Genomic DNA, 27449 nt, shown 5'->3' on the forward strand with positions numbered 1-27449 from the left:
ACAATGTGAATATCTTTTGCCTGCAGACAATCATGTTTAGATATTTGTCTATTTCATTTCTTGACTATTCCACTTGTGTTTACTTTTCATATACTCAATCATGTTTCTGAATATTTCTAGAATTTATGACACTTTTCTGTTTTTCTTTTGGTAAAACTGAAATATGAAAAGGAAACTAATTTATTTTATAGTCCCAGAGTAAATTCAAAAACTTTTATTGTACATCTAGTTCAATCTCGCCCATGAATGGTTCAAGAAATAGCCACAAGTCATGAAATATATAGATAGATACAAAAATAAAACATTGATACAATAGTATCTGCCTTCTCCTCTTGGGCAGTAATTATGCAGGGTAAGTAATTTAAAGGTGATCACTGTTCACCACTCTGTTGAATCATATCTACTGTATATACCGTATTTGCTCGATTATAAAACGACCCTGATTATAAGACGACCCCCCAAAATCTGAATAGTAATTTAAAAAACAAAAAGCCTTAATATAAGACTACCCTATAGGAAAAAAGTTTTTCTAGTAAATATTAATTCATGTAAACTATTTTTTCATATTTAATAAAAGCTATGATTGAGAAAAATATATATATTTTTTATTTCCTTTTATTTGCCAACCTTCCCCCTCAGTTATGCACATCTGCCCCCAGGCTTGCCACTCTGCCCCCAGAAATGCATTATACCCCCCTATTTGCCAGAGTGGCATATGGGGGGTTAAAAGGCATATCATGGGGAAGAGTGGCATATAGGGGGTTAAAAGGCATTTCTGGAGGTATATTTATATATATAACTGCTAACAGCAATCACACTCCTATCAAGCCAAGGCAGCCAGTACATTCTGGAACCTGGGGATGATAGTAGTGTGATTACAGCCTCCCTATGCCATGCTACCACCCCCACCCCCCTTACACTTCCATGCTATCACACACACTCTCATTAACAAACATTTAAATACTCATTCATTCCATTAATCACACATACTTGCTCAAAAACCCTCCACCACCCCCTTACCTGAACTGCAGATCTCCCACTCGCAGACTTCTGCAGGGGCCCGGCTGTGCGAGCAACTTCTCTGGCCCCGCCCCCAGAGGAAGGAGGGGGGAGGTAGATTATGTGAGGACTGTGCTAGCTTCCTGTTCTCCTGCTGCTAGTAGCAGAGACGCTGCTCACGACCAAAGCCCGGTAAGCAGCATCGCCCCAGCAGACATTTATTTTTGAGGTCTGATTAGAAGACGACCTCGATTATAAGACGAGGGGTATTTTTCAGAGCATTTGCTCTGGGAAAAAACTCGTCTTATAATCGAGCAAATACGGTATATATATTCCATCAAGTGAAATTTTGTTGTTGTTGTCAAAAGTTGTTGTCATAGAGCTGAGAGAACTTTTTTACATTTTCTGTGTTTTCTTATGTAATTAAATGTACTGGCAAAAGAATAAAATGACAAATCTGCTAAAGTTAATTTATAAACATGCCCGATAACTTAATTTTTCCCAAGTGGAACAGTCTTATACTGGTACTTTTTAGGTCATCATTCTAAAATTAATAAAGCAATTCATGTCCAACATGCTAGTGGATGCCACTTCAGAATTCAATTCAGAAAATAGCTGGTGTCAAAGGCCAATATTGACACTGGTTCCATCTAAGCTACTTGTACTGAATTTTCCTCCGGGGGGACCACCATATTAGCATAACATAATACACACAATAGATTCATTCTCTGCAGCAATTTTTTTCAAAAAAATTAATTGTAAATAGCTTTGATTTAGTGTCCCTCACAGCTTTTGCCTTATGCAACCAAACGTTACATTGACCTATTTATTCACTAAATGCTGAGATGCTTTTTAGGGGGCTGGAATGAAGCCAAGTTTGAAAATCAGGTCTAACATCACATCAGCAGCTACTGAGTTGCTCAAGCAGTTTAATTTGTCAGTTGAGCAATTAAATTGGCTGCTTAAACAGTCTGGTTTATTGGGAGTCTCGCCACTTGTAGGTCATATTGCCTCTTACTGAGGAGCAAAGTTGGATTGTGTTGTATTGAATGCCCAGACAAAGATGAAGCTGTATACTATATGGAGCTTTATTTTGATGTTGGTTTAATGATTAGTGATTTGTTTACTGTACTTTCCTGTACTTGCCTTCTCAATTGTATGTGTTGCACCAGCGCTCTTTGTGCATGTAGTAGTTTGAGTGTATGTGTGTGCATGTATACAGAATGTTACTGTGTATCAGTATGTGAGCTTACGTGTGTGTTTGTGTGAATGTGTCTTTCTGTGGTAGATACTATAAGTGTGTGTGTTTCTTTATGTATTTCTAATTGGCTGAATACATTTCCAGATTGTCAGTCCACATGCATGTTATATATTCACTCCCAGTCTTCTCCAGTTCCCAGTTCCAGGAGGTATAATAAAACCTCTGCATGAATAGGTGGAAAGCTCTCCCATGATTTCAAAGGTGGTGCATTCTTGCCGTGAGTGACTGCTTCAAGCATTCAAAACTGGTAAAAAAATCAGACTGGGTGATGTGTTGTATCTCTGGAGCTGTATCTTCTTCTAAAAGTAGGTATTTGATTTTTTTTCCTGTAGGTAACAAATGTACTTGAATATTCATTCATGAATATTCATTCATTGAATGCTATGTTGGTATGGGACACTAGATCTGTCCCAGAACTCTCATGCATGATACATTTTTAACATCTGCCTAACCTACATTTTGGGGATGTACCGGAGGTGAGTGGGTATGGCTAAATGGCAGGCCTGACAAACCACACAGTGTTTCTGAGCAACTCAACAGCTGGCTCTTTCTCTCTTTTACATGATTTCACTGGTTATAGTTATATATCCATTGCTTTCCCATGAGACTGTAACATCTGGCATTAGAACGGTTGCATTTTGTTTTTGGGTGCTCCTATAAAATAAGCAGCAATCAGAAGAAAAACAGCTTCGCACACCATGATTCAAACACTTTTTGGGAGTATATACTCTTGTGAACTTTACAATGGCGTTCACAATAATTTCATTTTAGAGTGGTTGATTTTTTCCTCATCTTTTATTGTCCTTCTGTGGATAAATGGAGCAATGCATGAACCGTTATCAGTAACTTTCTATATATTTGCGTAGACTCATAACTTCATCCAAAAACATGTTGTAGAAAACACAGCCCTTATTCGCCACCTTCAGAACTATTCATGCAAAGGATTATATTGGTATCTCAGCATGTTTGCATTATTTATTTAGTCAACTCCATATTCATGTGTGGATTCTTCCAGCTCCTCAGAAATGTCAGAAACCTTGGAGTTATTCTGAAATCTGCAGGAAAAAAATGTTTTGTAAATTAGCTTGGGTTTATGCCTATATATATATATATATATATATATCTATATATCATACTTTTGCCTGTAACACGAACTCCTTAAAAAAATGAATGACCTGTCTGCATGGCCTATCACAACACTCATTTCTTAAAAGCATTTTGCACTTTACAGAGGGTGTGGGTTTTGTATCTAGGTATACTTTTCATAATTGTTAATGTACGCCATGTATGCTAGTTGCATATCATTAGCCAGCATGTCTGAAACCATTCCGATTTGTTTGCAAACTATGATTGATATGAATATCAGCACCTTTCTGCTCACACATCTGGTCTTTATACATCAAGTGTCTCACGCTGTCCTTTTCCATTTTATAAGATTAATGTACCTTTTGACTTTGACCACAATTGACCTCTACCTGCTCTTTTCTACAAGAATTCTGTGTGGCCTGTCTGAATCCTTCACTAATAACGTGTACCGTATTGGATGCCCATTAGCAACTTTGTCTACCAAGTGAACACAGCAAAATGCAGTAGATAAAACAAACGTAGGACTCAACTGTTAAAGGACCTATGTCCAACAGAAAATAATTTTAGAGTGATAAAAGGTTTGCTGCTTGTTGTTTCTAATGCCACCTTATGGTAAGGCTAGTATAAGACACTGTATATGATTGCAATGTTTAATTGTAAGCTTGTTTGAGCAGGGCCCTCCTCACCTGTTGTCTCTGTTAGTCAATTTGTTATGTTACATGCTACTTGTTATTTCCTGCCTACCCATTGTACAGCGCTACGGAATTTGGTGGCGCTATATCAAACAATAAATAATAATAATAATTACATGCTGTCATGATTAACTCATATAATGTAGTGGATGCATGGAAGGGTAACCCAGCAGAGGTGGTTCGTTTCTTTGTTTAAGCATTCAATGAGTTAATCTGAGGTTGATTTAAATGTGTTTTTGTGCATGCCCTCTGTATCTGTTCTGGCTAGAGGTGTCATCTTCCCGAAGGACCCCTGTGGTGATTCATGGCCTAACAGATAAGGATCCTTAGTTATAGGAATTCCATTCCTATCTTAAGTGGAGGGGTTTCCATCACCTTTACCCCACCATAACTTATTGGCACATCAAAGTTGGGACCGGATTCTTGGGGATGGTGTCATATAATCAGTCATGTGGTCAGAGGGACGTTTGCTTGCAAAAGTCTGATTTAGGGACAATGCAGCGACCGAAAGGCAGAACTCCATGATATACTCTGATCGGAACAACATCTAGAAACCATCTGGACTTAAGGAGTTCCCACAGGCCTGCTTATTGGAGAAACTCTTGAGTGAGTTTTTGTTTTTAAGAACTGTTTGCTGTTTTATTTTTCTTTTGTATGTCTTGTTTTTGTAATTCTGGCACTGTGTAATCTTTGTCTTTTTGTTATTAAAATATTCAAAATCCAAGTCTGTCTTTGGGCTCTAGTATCGATATCCACGAACCCTAAGAGAGGATAACACGTTACCGTATTGTTATTAAGGTCTACGGGATATATATATGTTGTTTGCCCGGGGTGGGTTGATATATATATAGAGATAAAGGTTCTAATTCGGATTTCTCACGAATCCGGTATCAAAATCGTGAGTGGTGGCAGACTACCTGGGGGGATACAGGCAGGATTTGGGGGTTAATTTGGTGTAACTTATGCCTTGTTAAGGGGTCAAGTTAGTAAATCCAGAGGCCTGGTGCTATTAACCCCTTCATGCCCACACCCTCCACACAGTCACGGCTTGGCAAGTAGTCCCGACCGTGACACATGCTGCTGTGAAACCACATAATATTAGTGAAAAGAGTAGTAATGAGCAACGATAGACTGTTATATAATAACACATTAGTGTACTGAACCAATTGACTGTTAAGGTGGAACCTGTGGACAATGGAGTGTTATGTTAATATCTTACAGTTGTAAGTAGATTTGCGGAGGACAATGTTATGGTAATTTTATAAAATGTATTCTAATTATACTTGCTGTTTTAAGACATTTTCTAAATTAGTAGTGATCAGGTAAGGACTGGCAGTATTCAATCTAGGGGTCAAGTCTAGGGCTGCTGTCAGGGGCAGCCTTCCTGAGGGCACGCTCAGAGAAGCAAAATTTCCCTCTGCTGGCTGAGAGTTCAGAAGCCTTTAGATTTCCTCCACACTAAGCTCAGTTTAAGCTATAGCCGGCACCAGCTAAGAAACCTGCTGTGTGTGCATTTGACTGTGTTTGTCGTTTGTGTGCCTGTATGTGTAAAGTCTCATAATTGGGGATTAAATGTCTGAAACTGCTCATGTTTTCATTTTATGAAAATTAATAGAAAATGCACAGAAAAAAAACATTGACATGCTGATAAGCAGGTAGCTAAGCAAATCCCAGGACAACATACAAAAGAGTTACTGATTGGTGCACAAAATCTTTCAATCATAACAACCCAGGTGACATTTTCCCCATGCTAGCATAGAAAGCCCTAAACATACTGTACCTTTTCATGTTTTGGGTATTGTCATTATACCACTTGTATGCAGAGACATCTCTGCACTTGGATGTGGAGTCCTCCTGTTTCTCAAAAGTGTCAGATAAAGGAGAGTCATCATTGTAACTGCAGAAGACAATGGGTTTTTAGTTTACGTTGGACATGTTCTAAATCAACATATGTTAGAGCTCAGTTTCAAATAACATGAGCATTTACAGTGCTATGAAGAAGTATTTGCCCCTTTCAGATTTCTGCTTTTTTTTGCTTATTTATCACATTTAAATGTTTCAGCTCATCTAACTAATCTTAATACAATAAAGAAAAGTGAAAACCAGTGTTCAGAAAAGTGAAAGTAAAGGTAATAAAATCAAAGAGATACTTTTCTCTTATTGGTCGTATGTACAGCTGCAACCCTATGTAACACTCTCCACAGAGTGTTGAAACAATAACTCTGACAAAAGACTTCCGTCTAGGGGCGCTTGTAACCACCGATCTCAATGGCTCCGAAAAAACAAAAGATAACCTATGCCAAATGGTGTAATATGGTCAATAAGCCAGTACAGGAAATGAAAACATCCAATGGTTATACTAACAATATGTATGAGTATTTCAAGCCTCCAAAAATTATATATAACCCGATTTATCCTGGGCGACGAATATAGAAGAGAAGAAAAACATCTGCCATGGGATGATATCTTTCAACACTTGTACATGTGTGATAATCGGTTACACTCACATTTAGATGGATGTATCTGGTTTGTTTTCTGGAGTTTGCAGTGAATCCTGGGTATCCTGGGTTGACCTTTGCCTCCTGGATGAAGTATCCAGGTGTAGTTTTTTAGGAGTATATACCCACTTATATAAAGTGCTGGTGCTTGTGTAAATCAAATGACTGTTAGTGAATTGTAAGATATGTGTATGAAACTGGATAGAGGCCAATAGACGTAAAATAGTGGTGCACAATTTGATAAAAAATACTAATTTATTCCGGGACTCAGCCCTTAGGTTTTAGTTAAAAAATCTATATTCTACATACGTCTAAAGCTTATGTTCTATTAAAAACAATTAAAAAAATATAAAAGTATATATAAAAAATCTGTATCAATTGGTCCAAAATAAAGTCCAATAAAATGGTAATCCTCGAATTGGTCCAAAATAAAATCCAACAAACTGGTAATCCTCTACGCGTTTCGTCACGATATGGCTTCTTCAGGAGGTTCATGTCCGGTTTCTCCGTGTTCTTCCTTTTATGTTCTCCATTGTTGTCCGCGTTCTGGTCCTCTCGTTCGCTCCTCCCATTATTTTACGTGATGACGTACAGGGCGTGTGTTGTATTCTAATCATCCTGTATGCGTCGCTGTTCTTTCTTAATCCATCGTAGGTGCATGATGATTTCCAAAATTCCGTCTGTGCCGGGGATGCACCGCCTGTGTTCACTTCCTGATACGATGCTGTGTCTTTCTGCGGTATCCCGCGAAGATGTAGTGGGGCGGATAGATGGACATTAATGTCACCGTAGCTTGTAAATAAAAAATAGCATGGTTACCCAAGGTGTTTGCTTTCATTTCTTTCAGCTTGTTTCGGGGAACTAATTGGGGGCTTTCTTTCTTTCTGTTCGATTACATGTGACTATACATACCGGGAGAATGTGTATAATCTTGTAGATAAAGTGGATTTTTGTGGTGAATCCCAAAAAGTGTTATAAGAGATCATCAATATAATCGATTTTTGGTGATTATATCTAATTATCACCTGGAATAGTGTATATGAAGAGAAAGCTTCTGTAATAAGGATATTATCCCATAAAAAATAGGACTCTTATAACACTTTTTGGGATTCACCACAAAAATCCACTTTATCTACAAGATTATACACATTCTCCCGGTATGTATATTCACATGTAATCGAACAGAAAGAAAGAAAGCCCCCAATTAGTTCCCCGAAACAAGCTGAAAGAAATGAAAGCAAACACCTTGGGTAACCATGCTATTTTTTGTTTACAAGCGACGGTGACATTAATGTCCATCTATCCGCCCCCCTACATCTTCGCGGGATACCGCAGAAAGAAACAGCATCGTATCAGGAAGTGAACACAGGCGGTGCATCCCCGGCACAGACAGAACTTTGGAAATCATCATGCACCTACGATGGATTAAGAAAGAACAGCGACGCATACAGGATGATTAGAATACAACACACGCCCTGTACGTCATCACGTAAAATAATGGGAGGAGCGAACGAGAGGACCAGAACGAGGACAACAACGGAAAACATAAAAGGAAGAACACGGAGAAACCGGACATGAACCTCCTGAGGAAGCCATATCGTGGCGAAACGCGTAGAGGATTACCAGTTTGTTGGATTTTATTTTGGACCAATTCGAGGATTACCATTTTATTGGACTTTATTTTGGACCAATTGATACAGATTTTTTATATATACTTTTATATTTTTTTGATTGTTTTTAATAGAACATAAGCTTTAGACGTATGTAGAATATAGATTTTTTAACTAAAACCTAAGGGCTGAGTCCCGGAATAAATTAGTATTTTTTATCAAATTGTGCACCACTATTTTACTTCTATTGGCCTCTATCCAGTTTCATACACATATCTTACAATTCACTAACAGTCATTTGATTTACACAAGCACCAGCACTTTATATAAGTGGGTATATACTCCTAAAAAAACTACACCTGGATACTTCATCCAGGAGGCAAAGGTCAACCCAGGATACCCAGGATTCACTGCAAACTCCAGAAAACAAACCAGATACATCCATCTAAATGTGAGTGTAACCGATTATCGCACATGTACAAGTGTTGAAAGATATCATCCCATGGCAGATGTTTTTTTTCTCTTCTATATTCGTCGCTCAGGATAAATCGGGTTATATATCATTTTTGGAGGCTTGAAATACTCATACATATTGTGAGTATTACCATTGGATGTTTTCATTTCCTGTACTGGCTTATTGACCATATTACACCATTTGGCATAGGTTATCTTTTGTTTTTTCGGAGCCATTGAGATCGGTGGTTACAAGCGCCCCTAGACGGAAGTCTTTTGTCAGAGTAATCTTAATACAAGACAACATAATTAAACACAAAATTCAGCTTTTAAATGATCATTTCATTTCTTGAAGGTAAATAAATAATTAAAAACCTATATTACCTATGTGAAAAGTAATTGCAACTGGTGGCGCCCCCCTTGGCAGCAACAACTGCAATCAAACGTTTGCAACTAGTGGCAATGAGTCTTTTTCACTGGAGGAATTTCGACCCACTCTTCTTGGCAGAATTGTTTTAATTCAGCCACATTGGAGGGTTTTTTTATCATGACCTGCCTTTTTAAGGTCATATCACAGCATGTTAATAGGATTGAAGTCATGACTTTGACTAAGCCACTCGAAATTAGACTTGTGCTTATGGAGTTGTACAAATTGCAACTTGTCAATTTCATCAACTTGTACGAATCTCTGATGATGAGGCGAGACAGACAAAAACACTCTTATGCACATGCTCTAACATTCTTGTGCACATTCACTTTCTTGTGTTCTCTGACTGTCTCTCTACCTTCTTTGCCAACTGCTTCCGTGTCTCACATCTCTGCTTCTGTGTCCCGCATCTTCTTGTTCTTCTTTCTTTTTTCCTCTCTCTTCTCTTTTCTTTTTTTGTCTGCATCTCCACAGACAGGACCTCCCAGGGAACTTCCGCTAAAATTATTGGAGGGCCGGTGGAACCTCTGCCATTTTGCCCTAAGAAACAATGTGTGAACTGCTGTCAAAATGGTAGAGCTTCCAATGACATCCTTTCCCTCGATTTTGGGATGACTGAAGAGGACATTACTGGAACCTCTGCCATTTTGTCCTCAGATAACCTCGTGGGAACTTTCGCCAAAATGGCGTAGCGTCTGGTGACAGAAGAAGACATTACCGAAAGCTCTGCCATTTTCGTGGAAGTTACCCGGAAGGTTATGTCCACACATGAAGAAAGAAGAGAGAAGAAAGAAGGGAGAAAAGAGAAGAGAGGGGAACAAAAAGATTCAGAATATGAAGATGGCAGACACAGAAGTGGAAGTGGCCAGCAGAGAAAGTAGGGAGACATTTAGAGACATTCAGAGAGCACGAGAGACAAAGTAAAAATGAGAGTCTAAGAAAGTGTGAGTAAACGTAGGTTTCAGGCAACGTTTGTTTCCGAATTTAACCCCCCCCCCCCCGATTTTTGTCTGAAGCAAATGGGCAAGAAACGGAATTTGTTGTCAGAAAATTAATGGGCAAAAAACAAAGTAAAATATGTGTATAATTGGTTTTTGGCCCGTTTGCACATGTCTACTCCAAATACTTCATTTTGTTTCTTTTAGGCCATTCAGAGCTAGATTTGCTTGTGTGCTCAGGATCATTGTCCGGCTAAATAACTCAACCACACTTGAGCTTTAGGTCACAAACTGATGGCTGGACATTCTCCTTCAGAACTTTTTCTTACAAAGCAGAATAAACTCATGGTTCCATCAATTATGGCAGCACGTCAAGGTCCTGAAGTAGCAAAGCTGTCCCTTACCATCATACTACCACCACCTAAGCTTTGTAACCCTTCCCAGATAGAGAGATGCCAATGACCATCATGTGCTGCTTTCAGACCTTTTAGCTTACTTCACTTGTCCTATTTAATTGATGTTTACATTCAACAGGGCTGGTAATAATCATGCCTGGGTGTGTCTAGTGAAATTGAACCCAAATATCAATTACATTTGGTTCATTGATTGATTTATTAAATAAGGTGGCAATTACTTTTTTAAATAGGCCAAGGTAGGGTTGGATAGCCTTTTTCCTTTCTATATATATATATATATATATATATATGAAATCGTTGTTTAGAATTGCATTTTGTGTTTACTTGGGTTATCTTTGTCCAATAATAAAATTAGCTTGAAGCAGTTAAGTGTGACAGTTATGCAAAAATGGAGGAAATCAGGAAAGGACAAATGGTTTTTCACAGCACTATATAATTGTAATTGGAGTGAATTTTTAGTGTTTTCAGGACGAACGATACATTAATTATAGCTCTGTGTTTTTGGTGTTTCAGTGATATTTGGGAGCTTCATTTATTGAATTGTGTGCCTTAAGTGAAAGGCGTGAGCTGAATTTCTCATTTACATAACTATACATTATAAGAAGATGTTTCCATTAATTTCTCTACATTGCAGTATTGACTTGGCAAGATTGGTCATTCACAACAAACATATAATAATGCTATCTCTAATTTTTCTATTATATACTGCATCTTATAAACACATGCATCTTATAAACGTGTTCCAGATGTGCCTTTATAAATACTATCCATAGTTTAAAGGGTGTCACAGAACTCAATAAGAAGTTGTGAGATTTGACATCTCATCTTTAACCTTCTGAATGAGTTTGCAACACTAGTTTGCTTAGACCTAGTGCTAAGTTTAAGCCAAGTCACAAAAGATCAGTGACCCAGTTCCACCTAAGGAAAGGTTTACAGGAATAATGGCATGGGACATACATTATTATTAAATTGTATTTAAACACCACCAATAGATTCTGTAGCCCTACTACAATAGAGGATACTACCCATATGTTGCTGAACATGAAAAGAAGCAGTTAAAGAAAATCCCACACATGTCTGATGGGCAGCTCTTAATAGATATTTATTTATGTATTTGACCCATTGTACATGTTGGTGCTACATAAATTAGTAGTATGGTAATAATAATAATAATAATAATGTATTGTTTAGTATAACAGACATTTTGGAAACATTTGTTTTATAAAGGTATTCTGTATATTGCTATTTTATTCTTCATACTCGCATGTTTAGTATGGGCCATGTTAGGCAAATTGGGCAAAGTGAAAACAATGTAATATTCTGCTACATTTGAGCTGTGCTTTGGGGATCAGTTAATACTTCAAACAAACAACAGTTGCTTAAGCTATGGTCTGAAATTCATTCTATTTTACTAATAAATAAATGAAACGCAGAGGAAAGTATATGGGTGCTTTAGAACCGTGCTAGGGTTTCAATTCTGTTTCAAATAAAAATGTTCCCTTTCAATGTGACACCTAGTGGCCCAACGTCAGAGTTGCACAGCACCTTTCTAAAAATCATTCTGAATTTCTACAGCTGTGTATTTCTGATTATATCTTGCAGGATCCCTTAATCTTCCCAGGATTCCAGCTGTATAATGGGAACTGAACTGAGACCACTAGTATACTTAAGATCTCCTGATAGATTTAAACCTTAAATCGCAGTTGATCTTTGCAGGTTTAGTAGTCTGAGACCTGGCACCAAAGGCTTTAAATCTCAAGGTTATTTTCAAGACGGCCAGTTCAAAGAATTTATTTTTTAATCTCAGTAGTTCTATAACTCACCGGGATTCATGATATTGAGAGGTGACTGATTTGTGAGCATCATTAACGCCGTTGCTAGGAGATTGCTGTGGAAAAGGAAAGGTTTTATTATATATTTGACAGCCAGCATTAAGCACGATTAGAATTGTTCATTGTTATTTCTTACTATTCTTTCTTCTCTTTTGAGATTTCTACCAGGTTGTTTTCTTTATCATAATGTCAATGTTCCAATGCTTGATGTGGTCTGGGATTGATTATAATATTTGAGTGCTTCATATATAAAGCATTGGATGTAAATGTTTAATTCATGAGCTATATCACTCTGTACACAGCATTGTGATTTTATATTAATCAAACTATACTGATTACCTATTTTAACCCCAGATCACTGTCATGCACTGTATAATTCTCAATCAAAAAAACAATTAAACAAGTCTACTAACTAACATTCATTATATATGGGAATGTTTTATAGGAGATTTGTAGCTCACATTTAACCTTTTGAATGCTTCAATGCTTGAATGCTTCAATGTTTTTTATGTTCATGTACGTATACTGAGATTTTATATGATTGTTATCTACATTATGTCCTGTGATTGCTGTCTGATACTTAGCATCTTAATTCCTATGGGAGAAGTAAGTATGTACTTAGTTTTTCACACATGGCTTCTCCATTTTGGCTTTATTTTTGTTGAATAAATCATGACACGGTGTAATGTCATGTATTGTATTTACCTAATTTTAGGCCTGCTAAGGAACAGATGATTGTCATTATGTCCTTATACGTAAAACCATAAAATTCAAAGAGGATGTACTTTCTTTTTCACATGACTGTACATAGAGTAAATGTGAAAATAACGTAAACATAATTAATCAGATGTCCTTTTCACGCTCTTGTCATACAGTCTCTGATACGATAAAAAGTGTTTTGCCGTTTGGCTTTATCAGGAGGAAAAATCTATAACATTGTTATGTGTCCATCGCTGGGAAGATCCTCCTCTCATAGATTGAGTTCAATTTACTTTCCATACATAACTCATGTGAGAACAAACCCCCCCCCCCATTCATTATCATTCATAAAATGCCAGCTCATACTGCGTTATGAATGTATAAACAACAAACCTCCGGATATACAAATACATTGCCCAAACCCCGAATAAATTAATAACCAATATTGTAAAAATGTATTGTTTTGCATATCATTTAATTTATATTTACAAGGGGCTTTTTTTTAACCCCATAAAGGTCACCCATCACACATCGGCATCAAATGGGAAAAATACATTTAAAGGCATATAATGTAGTATTTAAAATGATGATCAATCATCATTTCATCCTTTGATGTCTACAGGTTATTTATAGTGTCATATAAAAGGTGCCCAAAGGTCCCCTGGAGGCACCAAACAGGGCTGAAAAATAAAATATACAGTACACAATAGGTAAAACTAAAAACACTTATCAACTTGCCACCTACATCTTGCCACCAAAAAGATAAGGAATAGAAACGTTGTATTAAGACAAAGTTTTCATAACTTTTAAGTTTAAAAATCCATTGTGTTTCTTTTCTTGATAAAACCTGTGCTATGTTACCCTCTCTCCAAGACAATTTGACTATAGCTATCCTTATGGTCAAAAAATAATCCATGTTAAATTGTCTACAGGAAGTACAATGATGTGGAACACTATATTTGACAATTTTATTTCAAATACTTCCTAGATGTTCAAAAATCTTGTCTTTCAATGCCCTAGTGGTTCTTCCTGCATATTGAGAGCAACACGTTTCATAAATGTTAAACTTAAAAATCCATTCTGTTTCTGATTTTTTTTTTCCTTATAGTTGTTCCAGTTTTTCTTGGTTGTATGTGTGCCACATATAAAAAACATTTTAATTTTGTAAAATCCTTCATAGGATCTTTCCTATCCATTTCCCCTATTTGTTTATGGTTTTTGTTCCAGAAGTGGGATAAGGTAGTCTTCTCAATAAATTTACTTTTAAGATTATTGACTTCAAGCTGTATTGAACAATTATTTTTGTCTCTCACGAGTCATTTTGTAATGTTCTAAAGCTAAGGGGGATGGTGGCAATTAGAAGAATCAATAAATCAGTTGTCATTTATCGTAATTCAATTGCACGTTCATGAAAGTCAAAGGTGAAATTTCTATTGTAATAATTTCTATTGATATATTTGTATAAAATCTTCAAGGGTATCATGTGAGCATACCTGGGACCTCTCCGGGTTTCATCCAGAGATTACCGGGTGAGCACTGCTTCTCCGTTTCTCTGGGTCAACACCCGAATCCTCCGGGTCGCGGGAGCGGGGTCTTGACACTCCCCGCTCCCCCCCCATTTCCCCTTGAAATGGGGGTGTTTCCCGCTGGCGTCAGTGGGAAATCCCCCGACGTCAGCTGGAACTCCCCCAATGTCAGTGGAAACGCCCATTAACATCAGCGGGACCGCCTCGCCGATGTTACGGGACCGCTCGCTGACGTCAGTGGACAGTCCTGGCCGCGGCCAGCAAGGAGAGGCTCCGGGCGGGCGGAGCCCAGAAGTTCCCAGGTATGTATGTGAGCCCTGCCAAATAATGAGAACCTCACTGGTATACATCCCCCAGAGCACCAAGTTTGCATCAAATAGATTGTTGTTGCAAACATACTGTTGTTCCCAACCTGCCACAAGAGATAAAGACAGATTTGTAAGGCATAAATAGATTTTGGCGATAAGGAAAATCTGGGAGTTACAATAGCCAAAATTATTTTAAAACGAAGATAGGGATATATATATAAAAAAAAGACTCAGATAATGCCACTAACCAATTTCTTAATCTGAATGAATTTAAATATTTGAATGAATCAATTATTAGTGGTATTAAGTCTCTCACCTATAATACTTCAGAATATGTTGATATTTTTTTAGAAGAATAAAAACTGGCCCCGGCACATATTAAATATACAATACAAAATCTAACTATGCTGCAGGGCATCCATTGCTCATCAGATCTATCATGGGCAACAGAAGATGTTTCTTCAGTTTTTATCCCATGATTTCACATGATACCCTTAACAATTGTATACAATATATCAATGGATTGAACTCCATCTATAAGAAGAGGATCCTCCCAGCAACGGACACATTACGTTGTCCATTGCATACAGAGACTGTGTGAGAAGAAAGCAAAAATTATATTTTATTATTCATTTTTATTAGACTTGTGCATTCGTATTCGTACGAACATGAAAATGAATACCGAAGAAACGAACATGGCGGTGGCAAAACCTAAACAAAAACGAAGACACACAACACGGAGAATCTTTGTGTTTGTCTTTGTTTACTAATCTCCCTCGTCCCTTCCCATCTAGCCTACCTTATCTACGCAGCATTGCAGGGGTTAATGGGAACAGAACTTCGTAGGTTCGCCATCAGGAGTTAAAGGGTCATGCAAGCGACTCTATTGGTCACCTACAGGGGCCTCCTCTGGCATTAACCAATGACCTTTAACATCTGACGACGGAACTTGGGCTGGGGAGACCCGACTCTATTGGTCATTCGTACGGACCTTTAACTCTTGGAGCGGGTAGACCGGCCGAGTTTCGGCACCACGATTTTAAAAGTCTGTACGAGCGACTCTATTGGCTCGTCTGCCATCAACCAATAGTGTCGCTCCTATGGAAATTTAACTCCTGACGAAGAACCTACGGATTTCCGCTCCCATTAACCCCTGCGATGCTGCGTAAATAACAGAGAGCGGAAATCCGTAGGTTCGCCATCAGGAGTTAAGGTCCATAAGAGCAACTCTATTGGTCGCCGGCAGGGGCCTCCTCTAGCATCAACCAATTGGTTGATGCCAGAGGAGGCCCCTGCCGGCGACCAATATAATCGCTCGCACAGACCTTTCGTATCTGACGGCAGAAAATGGCCTGGGGTCTCCCCGCTCCAGGAGTTAAAGGTCCGGACGAGCGACTCTTTTCCCCACAAAGACGAGTCTAATTTTTATTCTGTCATTTGCAGATTCTATGTGCTGCTACAGCTGTAAGTCTCCTATACCTGTGTCTTGGCTCTTTTGCTGTGATACCGCGACATTGGTTCCTTCCTTTAATGTTTTTAATGTTGTTGCAAGTAAAGGTGTCTTACAGATGAACTTGTTTGCATTATTATTTTTATGAGTGCATATTTGTAGACATTTAATGAATTTAAATATTTGACATACTGCACTGCAATTGTTTTTTTATTTCTTCTTTTGCATATGCCTCCAAGTTGTGTTATTTTTGCTTTGTTTCTTTGGGCAGCGGCTTCATTAAAAGTGAAGATATTAATAATTATAATAATATGAAAGTGTTAATATTATTACCCTATTAAATAGTATGTTTATGGCTAAAAATACCATGTCGCAATGTGTTAACCCATGAACCACAGAGAAATCATTCTATACAGATTACTTGGAGTCAAAGCCGTATTGTCATACCTGGGAACTTTCTAAGTAAGCTGTCATGGAGTCTCTGGAAATGTGTCACCCAAATGTCTCTAATACCAATTTCCTCATGGAGACCTTGACTTGCCATTATTTAAAGATAATTGAGTAATCTGCATTCAAGCAGTGATATCAACCATAACACACTGGCAGCAGAGAAACCAACTGGGAGTCTTAGATATGGTCACAGCAGTGAAGACAGGCAGGAGTCAGCTCTCCACCCTGAGACATTGAGATTGGGACAAAAACCCTGAGACTCAGGGACAAACCCTAAGACTTCCCAGGTATGCATTTTATAGAATCTTAATTCGGACAACACTTCATTAATACTGTTGTCACATGCAAGGTATTAATGTGAAGTGTGAAGAGTGCATTTATTAAGTATTTTGTGTAAATGAAAATATGAAAAATGGAAAGGCTCATATAAAATTTTAAAACATTATTTAGTTATTGTACTCACATCTGGTTCTGTCCTAGAAATGCTTGCCCCAGCTGAGACTGGATGTTGTTTAGTTAGCTTATACTTAATTGCATCGGAAAGCTTTAGTAAAATCCTTTCTCTAGGTAAGTCAGATGTTTCCTGTAAAAATTAAAAAAAAGAATAAATAGAAATGACATTATTGTATGCAGTGGCATCGCTACAGGGGGGCAAGGAGTGGCAGTAAGGGCAAGTATATGGCACTATGCCTATATGTTATTTGTCCAGTGTGTCAGATGGTCAATCCAAGAATGTACATTTCCATTTAATAAAAAAAGAGCATTCATTATAAAATTTGTCTGAACTGCTTAGAACTTGAAATCAGAAAACACATTTAGGATTCACTTTCATATTGATGTGAGCCCTGCACCACTGTAAATAATACACTATACTAAAGCATCTCGGGTAAAAACTAAAATACCTTTGATGTATATGCACAAAGAAAAGTTTATTTGAGAGGTGCATATCTTGTATAAAGTATGAAATGATGTGTAATCAGTAAGAATTTATCTTACTTACAATCACACCTATTGCCTGCAAAAGCTGGACAGTAATGCTACTACCTGACTTCAAATTGTGATTGTCCAGCAAAAGCCAGTACACTTGGGAGGTATGCATGTATAAGCACAAAAAGTAAATTGATATCAGCTCTAGCGTCAACATGCACCCATAGAATCTACATCCCCAATTTATTATTGTAACATTTTGTATGTTGATTGGCAAGGAAGCGATTCCACTGAAATCAATGAAAGTGCTTTCTGTAAATGTTATATCCCCACCCCGTGATGTTTGCAGAGCCAGTGCTGAAGCTGAACCGTAAGAACATCTCCTTCATTGCAAAAAGCTAGGAGGTGAGGAATGGGCAAATGTATATTGGGGGATTCTGCAGAAACCTGAACCCTTGTGTATTTGCAAAGAGGGCCACATGTAAATTGATAAGGACCTCTCATCTATCATATGCATTTGTCATATCATTAGGAATAAGACAACTATGACCATACTTTTCAGCCACAAAAACTTAATAAGGTTTTACAGAGTGTATCAATAAAACTCAATAAAAAAGGTAGAGAAGAAAGAAAAAAGGGAGACAGTAAACTGAGAATTGTAGTCAATAAAAATGCGGTCACTAAGGGGCAGGGAGGAAAGCTTGCCCCCAATTGTGTGGAAGAGTGATGCAGAACACCATGGATAACGAATGGGTCATATATTTATGTGAAAAACTCAATTAGGATAGAGGGTAAGGTAAACAAAAAATAGGTGGAGTTTATTATAAAAAGATTGGTGAAGGAGAGTGTGTAGTTTTCAACATTTTTAGATATGCCAGTAGCGAGAAAAATGTCAGGATGTTAACGAATATGATTTATTGATGCAAGAAGCCACGACCGTCAATTTCATAAATGTATCATGACTCTGAGCCAATGTGTGTGCTTTGAATATAAAATAGGCAAGGTTACAAAGCCAATGATACGTTTTATTTATTGCTCAATGGGGTTAAAGATAAATTTAGCAATTTTTTTTTTTTTTTCCACAGATGTTTCCAAGCCTTATTTTTTAACTATATACCTATTATAACATCAATAAAATATTTTCTTTAGTAAATGCCATCTGTTTTAACTGTCCTTTTTCAAATGCGGTAACAGGTTTTGAAATTCTCCCAAATCAGAAATGTTGAACTCAACTTATGTTCAAGACAATACAAAACAAGCAGACTGTACGAATAAAAATTACCTTTGATTTTACAAACAAAGTTAGTGCTTGCTTGTAGTAGAATATGGATTGATCATGGTTACCAAGGCAGAAATATGTGGCACCCAGTCCTTCGCTGACCTGCCACTGTCTCATCAGGTCTCCTGCCAACACATTATAAAACAAGTATCACATAATATGTTTGTCAAGCCTAGTATCTTTTAAATTATTTCTAAATGTAATTAAAATTTTATCATGTGGTTTTCTGAGGCACAAGTTGCGATCTATGCTCCGTTTTAAAAAGAAAACATTGGGAACACCTAATTAAAGATAAAACATACTGTTTAATTTAAATTTGCAGTGGTTCTAAAACTTACCAGCTGTAGGCTGTTTTGTAGCCAAACATGTCTTGAAACAGAATTTTGTGAAATGATGTATATTTTTTTTAATTAATTATATTTTAATTATAAAACATTAGGAAATGTATATTCTGTGTATGAGTTGGTCTTGGAGCTCTTTATAGGCTCCAAAAAAATGGAGCAAAATGGAAAAGCACAAATCTTATCTTATCTAGTCTCCAGCATTTACCAAATCACTTTCAATGGATCTATAAAGTGAATGCAGTGACAACCGAAACCTTATCACTTCACTGAAGCCTTAAAAACACCTGAGATGGTACAAAAGTCTAGATGCTTAAAACTAAGCATATGTGTTCCAAATGTGCCAAAATGTGACATGTTAGCTTTGGGAATGGAGTTCTGGGTGACGTTATGTGACCTATCAATCACTATTTACTAATTGTGTGATATACCGTATTTGCTCGATTATAAGACGTCTTATATTCAAGGTCGTCTTCTAATCAGACCTAAAGACTAAGATCCAGATCCCCCGCAGCGCTGCAGGAGACCTAGTTCCTCCTCTCTGGCAGCTGGTGGATGTCTGCGTGATGCATGCAGACAACCTCCGCTGCTGCCGGCACTTTCTCTGGGGCTTCTATGAAGAAGCGCTGGCATCACATGACCTTTCCGGTGCTCATTCATAGAAGCCCCAGTGGAAGTGCTGGCAGCAGCAGCGGAGGTTGTCTACGCACATCGCATAGACCTCCACTGGCTGCCCCCACTACACACCAAGGAATCTGAAACACGGGGGACAAGTCTAGGGATGCACTGGTAAGAGTGGCATATAGGGGGTTACAAAGGGGGTTAAAAGGAATATCAGGGAGGCAGAGTGGCATATAGGATTAGTACGGGCGACTCTATTGGTTGCCAGCAGGGGGCTCGTCTGCTATCAGCCAATGAAGTGCATCTGCACTTCATTGGTTGATGGCAGAGGAGCTCCCTGCCGGCGACCAATAGAGTTGCTTGTACAGACCTTTAACTCTTAGAGCCAAGTTCTGCATCAGTTAAAGGTCTGTATGAGCCACTCTACTGGTCGTTCACACGGACATTTAACTCCTGGAGCAGGGAGACCCCGAGCGGAGTTTCACCGTCAGGAGTTAAAGGTCGATACAAGCGACTCTATTGCTCGCTCGTACGGACCTTTAACTCCTGGAGCAGCGAGACCAATGGTCTCCCCAGGCAGAGTTTCACCGTCAGGAGTTAAAGGTCGGTACCAGCAGGGGGCTCGTCTGCCATCAACCAATGAAGTGCAAGTGCACTTCATTGGTTGATGGCAGAGGAGGGCCCTGTCGGCAACCAATAGAGTTGCTTGTACAGACCTTTAAAATCCTGGCACCAAAGCTGCTAGGTAGTGCGTACCGCTTTAACCCCGTATTAAAAATAGCAAAAAACGAAGAAAAAAAACACGAAGAATGTACACGAATATTCGTCCGAACCGAACACAGGAACGGGCAAATATTCGTGGAATAGGAAGATTTTTCCCCACAAAGACGAATACGAAGAGTTAGCCTGTGCCCAAGTCTAGTAGAGAATTCAGCTCCAGACTGTGTGACCCTGAGATTCTACACCTAAGTGCCAGAAAGCACAAAACGCTTAAGGTGAAGCCACCAACCTGTTTGTCTCTGTATTACTACTGAGGTACAATTTTATGGATATAATCAGTGAAGCTGGCTTCCTTGTTTTCTCTTCATCCCGAGATTGGACCCTGAGAATCTGGCTCCTCACCCTGAGATCTTAAAATTGGACCAAAAACCTTGATCGTTCCCAGGTGTGCCAACACACACACACAAATATTATATATATATATATATATATATATATATATATACACACATACACATATATCCATTATAACCAATTTTTATTGAAGGCACATCTGTTGATTTAATACTATAATTGTTCAACAGAAGTAAAACAGCAACATGCTCAGCCAAATTAGAAATCCTCAATTGTTAACCAGACAGGTTCTGTAGGTACAATGTATGTACACTAACACCATCCCATTACAGTTTCTCTTATTATGTCAGTTCATTACATGAATTTATGAGGCTGTGCAGCTTACAAGGGTAAAAATCAGTATTCTAGGATATAATGGGGCTATACTTGGTTCCAAGATTGTCAGAGGTCTAGATCTTGCAGGATTACAAGAGATGTGTTTAATTAAAAACAGACTTACTTATATATAAATATGGTAGTTGCCTTTGCATGAAGGCTGTTTTTCCCATACAAACCGGTTCTAGGTAACATATTTTTTATTTCATATTCTTTTTATTTACATAAACACACACATAAAATGTGTTGCTATGCACTGCAAATATACAGTGATATTCAGTTCTTTTTTTATCTTCTATACTCTAGAAATCCCTATTTATGCCGAACACTTCATACACGTTACATCAAATGCATCTGGAACATCATTATTTCTGCACATTGCCATGTAGTCATTTTGCTGTCTGCAAGTATTTGATGCTCCTTTTATATTTACCACTTTGCCTGTACCTGCTGTTTTAACTACTACTTGGCAAATGTAACCCTCTCATAAAGCAGAAATTATTCAATAGTCTGATTACACATGGACGTTATTCCATGCAACAGTGAATCCCACAAAGCACCACACAAACTGAGGGCACTTTAATGAGCTGAAGAGAATGTCTGCAATCCAGAATTGTTCTTGATTTGGGTATAGAGTTGCTTTGTGCAAGAACTATCTATATTGCAAGCCTGGGGAATGGAGCATGTTGTTTTGCTTTGCAGGATGTCCAGGATGGCTTATTCTAGGCATGCCAAAGGGAGATTCACAATCATTTACTATTGATCTGAAGCAGTATGAAGTTGTATCTAGTGAGAATTTGTTCAGCACAGCATGTGACTGTTTCTGAATATAAATGACTTTGGATGTGGAGAGGTATTTTTTAAAGTATAAGTGTTTAGTTTTTCCCTTTTCTCCCGAGTATATGAATGCAATTGCTTGTGACAATCGTATTGTAAAATAGGCCACTTCCCAAGTCACAATAGTTTTACCAACTATTTGTCAAGTGAACAAACAATGTAATCAGCAGATTTTTAAAGAGATAGATTTGTTTTCCCTTATAAAAAGCTATGCTGGGTTCAGTTGCAAATTCTCTTTTCATGTTATATTTCCTAATTCTGCAAGCAGTCCTTCTGGTGTTGGTTGAAACATATGGGTGAATGGCCATTTGACTCATACAGAGACACATGCTTGTATCGGTGGTACATGCCTAATATCGATCATACTTTCCCTACATTTACGTAACAGAGCTGACAACATTCAGTCAATGAGACAAGCCTAGACAAAAGCCGCAGTATTGTGCTGTGCAAAACACATTTGCACACAAACCTCGCTTTGTATACAATATAAGAGTGTTTCATAGTTACTATAGATACCTAGTGAAGTTGAGAAAAATAAAATAATGCTGTAGTGGTGCCATGCTGAAATACACTGTGCATGGGAGAGGAACTACATTGAGAAGTAATGTAGAAAAACAAAAACTTGACATGGCTGTTCCTTTAATGTCGAACATCCATTTTACTAATTGCATTTATCCCAATGAAACAAACAAAACTCTTAGGGAAAATGTTCTCAAAATGTGAGGAGGAAAATGTCTCCAAATGGTCATTGGATCAACCACTATTCAAATTAAGACATACATTCATGGATGCCATTTCATGCCAATAATGAATCTTTTGAATTTTCAAAACATTTCACACACCCTATAGTCACCACATCATTACAGAATTCTGCAGCCTATTCATAATTCAAGTTTAAACTGCCTTGTCTGTAATCTTAATAGATGGCCTCTTGTTATCTGATTTATCTTTGGGATGAAAAGGTCTCTTATGTAGTGCTCCACTTTACTTGTACATCAAATCACCCCTTAAAATAATTCACTTCTCTGTTTTAGCCAGAAAGACAACTTCTCAGATTATAATAGGTGTCCTCATGTTAGCTGTCCTGTCTGTGAGGTGAGCATTTCTTCTCAGGCTGCCTTCTATTGACCTTGAATATATTTGTGCATTTGTTCACAGCATGGGCCATGGGTATATTTTAATTGTATAAATGAATAGTATGAAATGTTTATGCAGTTCAGATATGTGAGAATGTAAAAATGTTATACAGTATAGTGTTTGATTGAGGTGCTGATGTGAGGTTATTGCGTTTTAAAGCTTTAGATATTCTATGATTCCACCAAAATACTACCTTACCTGTATCCATAAATGCATCTAGAGACTGGTGGTAGTAAAACTCTGCCATTTCATACTTTCTTAGTTGACTGTAGGCAAATGCCAAGTTGCAGAGGCACTGTCCTTGAGCATTCCTTTCTCCCAACGTTCCTAGAAAAATCAAAGTAAATTAGCTGGTTGCATGATACTGAAAGATAGGATTATGTCAATAACCACGTACTCCAATGTTCTCCAAGTGCAGTACTGCATAGCACCCAGTGACATACAATATATTTTTTTAATTTACTAAAATTCACTAAATCCTGCCGTCACCTGAAAAACATCTCCCGAATCTGCCCATTCCTCACACAAGAAACAACCAAGTTACTAATCCACTCCCTTGTGATATCCCGCCTGGATTATTGCAACTTTCTACTAAGCGGTCTCCCCTCTCCCGCCTCAATCCATCCTCAACACTGCAGCAAGATTAATTTTTCTCTGCCGCCGTTCCTCATCCACTGCTCCCCATACCCTTCAGAATCAAATTTTAACCATTATCTGTACTGTAGTGGCGCTGTGGTTATTATCACATTTTGCATTTGTATTTTACAGTGGATGCCAGTGCTTTAGGAATTAATAAATGTTTGAAAAAATTACCTTATATGTTCATGAAAAGAAATGTCAAGTACATTTAAAGAGCATTTAAACTCAGTAAACTAAATTTATTCTAATACCTAGGGATTTCAATGAAAACCCATCCAACACTGAGAACCTTAATTTAATTTTTAGTGGCAGTAAATCACTTTAAAGCAGAAATGTAAAAGATCATTTATTGTTCAATAATACACGCAAGAGCTATTTAATGGAAATATTGATTGATCTTCTTCATAAAGACCTTAATTAATACATAAGAATATGTTTCTTTTAGCTTACCATACATATCTGCAGATTCAGCGTGGCATCTGAGTGATTTTTCATATTCGTAAAGAGCATTGTCAACTGCTCCTAGGTTTTGGAGCAATACAGCCATTTTTCTTATTGCAAATTGCTGCCCACTGCATAGTTTTATACTTTCTGTAAAACATTTTCTAGCTTCAGTGAAGCACTTCAATTCAGCATAATGCAAGCCAATGTTGTTATAGAGTGTTCCTAAAGCACAATAAAGAGAAACTCACTCAGTGTCATTTTTGCATTACACATACACACACAGTGGCAAAAAAATGAACCCTTTGGAATTACCTAGTTTCATGCATTAATTATTCATAAAATGTGGTCTGATCGACATCAGATGGTCAGCCATCCTGACACTATTCTGTATGATACATTGATAAACTTGGGAATTCATTGTCCCTTTCAATCATGGCAAGCTGTCCAGGCCCAGAGGAAGCAAAGCCGCCGTACTTCACTGTTGGGATGATGTTTTTGTGGTAGTATTTGGTGGCCTTTTTATCTCATATATACCGTATTTGCTCGATTATAAGACGACCCTGATTATAAGACGACCCCCCAAATCTGAATATTAATTTAGGAAAAAAAGAAAAAGCCTGAGTATAAGACGACCCTATAGGAAACAAGTTTTACCGGTATATGTTAATTCATCTAAACTATTTTTTTTTAATAAAAGCTATGATTGAGAAAAATATTTTGGTTTTATTTCCTTCTATTTTCCAACCTGCCCCCCAGTTATGCACATCTGCCCCAGAAATAGCTTATACCCCCTATATGCCACTGTGCCCCATGATATGCCTTTTAACCCTGTAAATGCCACTGTGCCCCATGATATGCCTTTTAACCCTATATGCCACTGTGCCCCATGATATGCATTTTGATCCCCTATGTGCCACTCTGCCTCCAGAAATGCCTTATACCCCTATATGCCACTTATGTCATTTAGAGGGTTAAAAGGCATATTATGGGGCAGAGTGGCATATAGGGAGGTTTAAGGCATTCAGGAGGCAGAGTGGCGTATAGAGGGTTAAAAAGGCATTTCTGGAGGCAGAGTGGCATTAAGGGGGTTAAAAGGCATTTCACAGAGCACTCTGTCTCCAGAAATGCCTTATGCCCCCCATTTAACACTCCTACGACCCCCCCCCAACTTACCGGTGCTTCTGACTTAGTCGTCTCATAGTCAGACCTTTTTGAGGTCTGATTATAAGACGGCCCCGATTATAAGACGAGGGGTATTTGTCAGAGCATTTGCTCTTAAAAAAACCTCGTCTTATAATCGAGCAAATACGGTATTACTGCGCGTTCTTCTCAAATTCATCAGTCCACAAAACATTTTCACAGTAGCCTTGGAATGTCAAGGTGTTCTTTGGTAAACTTTTCAATGTTCTACGAATGCTAGACTCATATACAAAGATGTTAGCCAGTTCCAATGATTCCTTCAAGCCTTTACCTGTTACTCTATGGCTCATTTTACCTGAGCATTCTGCTTTGTGCCCTTGGAGTCATCTTGGCTGGATGCCCACTCCTAGAGAAAGCACCCACGGTACTAAATTGTCTCCATTTATAAACAATGTGTCTAACGGTGGACTGATCAATATGTAAACTCTTTGAGATTACTTTGTAACCCTTTCCAGCTTTATGCAAATCAACAATTCTTTATTGGAGCTCTAAAACACACCTCAAATCCTGTTTAATTGATTGGACTCCAGGTTTGCGAACTCCTGACTCCAATTAGCTTTTGTTGAATTGATTAAATGTTTGAATGATGTACTCAATATGGCCAAGAACAATAGAAACATTTGTGTGTTATTAGTTTAAACAAATTGTCTTTGTTCATTATTGTAACTTAGATAAAGATAATATCATATTTTGAGACAAATTTATACATAAATGCTGATATTCCAAAGGGTTCACCAACTTTTTCTTGCCACCGTATATATATGTTTCCTTCCTGTCTTCCAACACATAATATCTGTTAGCTTACCCAGCAGTTTCGTATCTGTCACTTTGTTGCATGCCTGCACACATGAATCCAGAGTCTGGAGGACTTCAGTTTTGGAAAAATGCTGGCTCTTTATCATATAGTTAGCTGCCTCTCTCATGGCCATTGCTGCATCTTCAGCTCGAGGGATCTTTAGATAGGAATGACCTGCAAGTCTAAATGAATGTGCAGCAGAGGGAAGATCCTTAATTGTTACAAAGCAATACCCAAGCTTTATTAAGGCATCTGCGATATTATGAAGTTCATTAAATCCATACTCATTGATTGCTCTTTCATAAAACTTCACTGCTTTTCCATGCTCTTTCATTTCATCGTAAGCAGCTGCAACATTGAAATACAGGTCACCATCACGATCTTCCAGCCCATTGGTTCTTGATTTTATGAGGCATTTTAGTGCTTTCTTTGGTTTGCCAACACAAATGTAAGCAGCCCCAAGATTAAATAGGCAAGCTTTCTGGATGCTTTTGTCTGTCATTTTACAGGAAATTATATATGCCCTTTTAAAACATTTCAGTGCTTTAGTGATGTCATTGTCATTCATGGATTCTCTTCCAGCCCTACTCAGTAATGGTATTTCAGACTGAACTGTTAGGTTGTGCTTGGAAGTGTTATTTTCAGAGGGTTTTAAAATACTGGAGGTTGCCATTGCTTCTTTTATAGACCTGTAATACAACAGACAACATTCTGGTACTAAAACTGCTTTTAGATTTATGGATCAATCTGAATGATACATATCATATTCAAGATTATGATAAAGGAGGCAATTTCCTAAAAATTGAGAACCAAAACTTAATAGAAATCTAAATAAAATGAATGTTCCAAAACACCTGATCAAAGAGTTATATAGTCAGCTATGGAATTAAAAAACACATTTGCACAATGGCCTTTCTGTGGACATATCTTTAGCAACATTGTTAACAACAAAAGAAAAATTCTTCTTAGAAAGGAAGATCTCTTCTGAAACTCCATAAATTTCAGTAGTCAGGGTGGGTTATTAAGACTGAACTATATGTTTACTACAGGCAATATGAGAAGGTGTCAAGGTGTTTGTCTAGTAGATTAGTCCAAGATAACACCCACCGATAGAACACAGTTCTTAAAATTATT

The 27449-nt window shown here is 37.8% G+C and overlaps 1 protein-coding gene across 1 annotated transcript; it reads right to left on the minus strand.

The window, feature by feature from the left end:
- Positions 1–3239: 3239 nt before the first annotated feature.
- On the minus strand, positions 3240–26883 carry LOC149297778 (tetratricopeptide repeat protein 24-like). The gene is made up of 7 exons (XM_089488220.1): positions 26325–26883; positions 24326–24541; positions 23435–23563; positions 18855–18976; positions 12204–12268; positions 5819–5935; positions 3240–3315 (listed from the first exon to the last, which is right to left on the minus strand). The coding sequence occupies exons 1-7, from the start codon at positions 26881–26883 to the stop codon at positions 3240–3242; spliced, it is 1284 nt and encodes a 427-aa protein (XP_089344346.1).
- Positions 26884–27449: the final 566 nt, after the last annotated feature.

The sequence above is a fragment of the Sceloporus occidentalis genome, unplaced genomic scaffold, assembly GCF_023333645.1.
Source record: "Sceloporus occidentalis isolate IW3139 unplaced genomic scaffold, rSceOcc1.0.p SCAF_37, whole genome shotgun sequence".
In the NCBI taxonomy this organism is placed as follows: domain Eukaryota; kingdom Metazoa; phylum Chordata; class Lepidosauria; order Squamata; family Phrynosomatidae; genus Sceloporus; species Sceloporus occidentalis.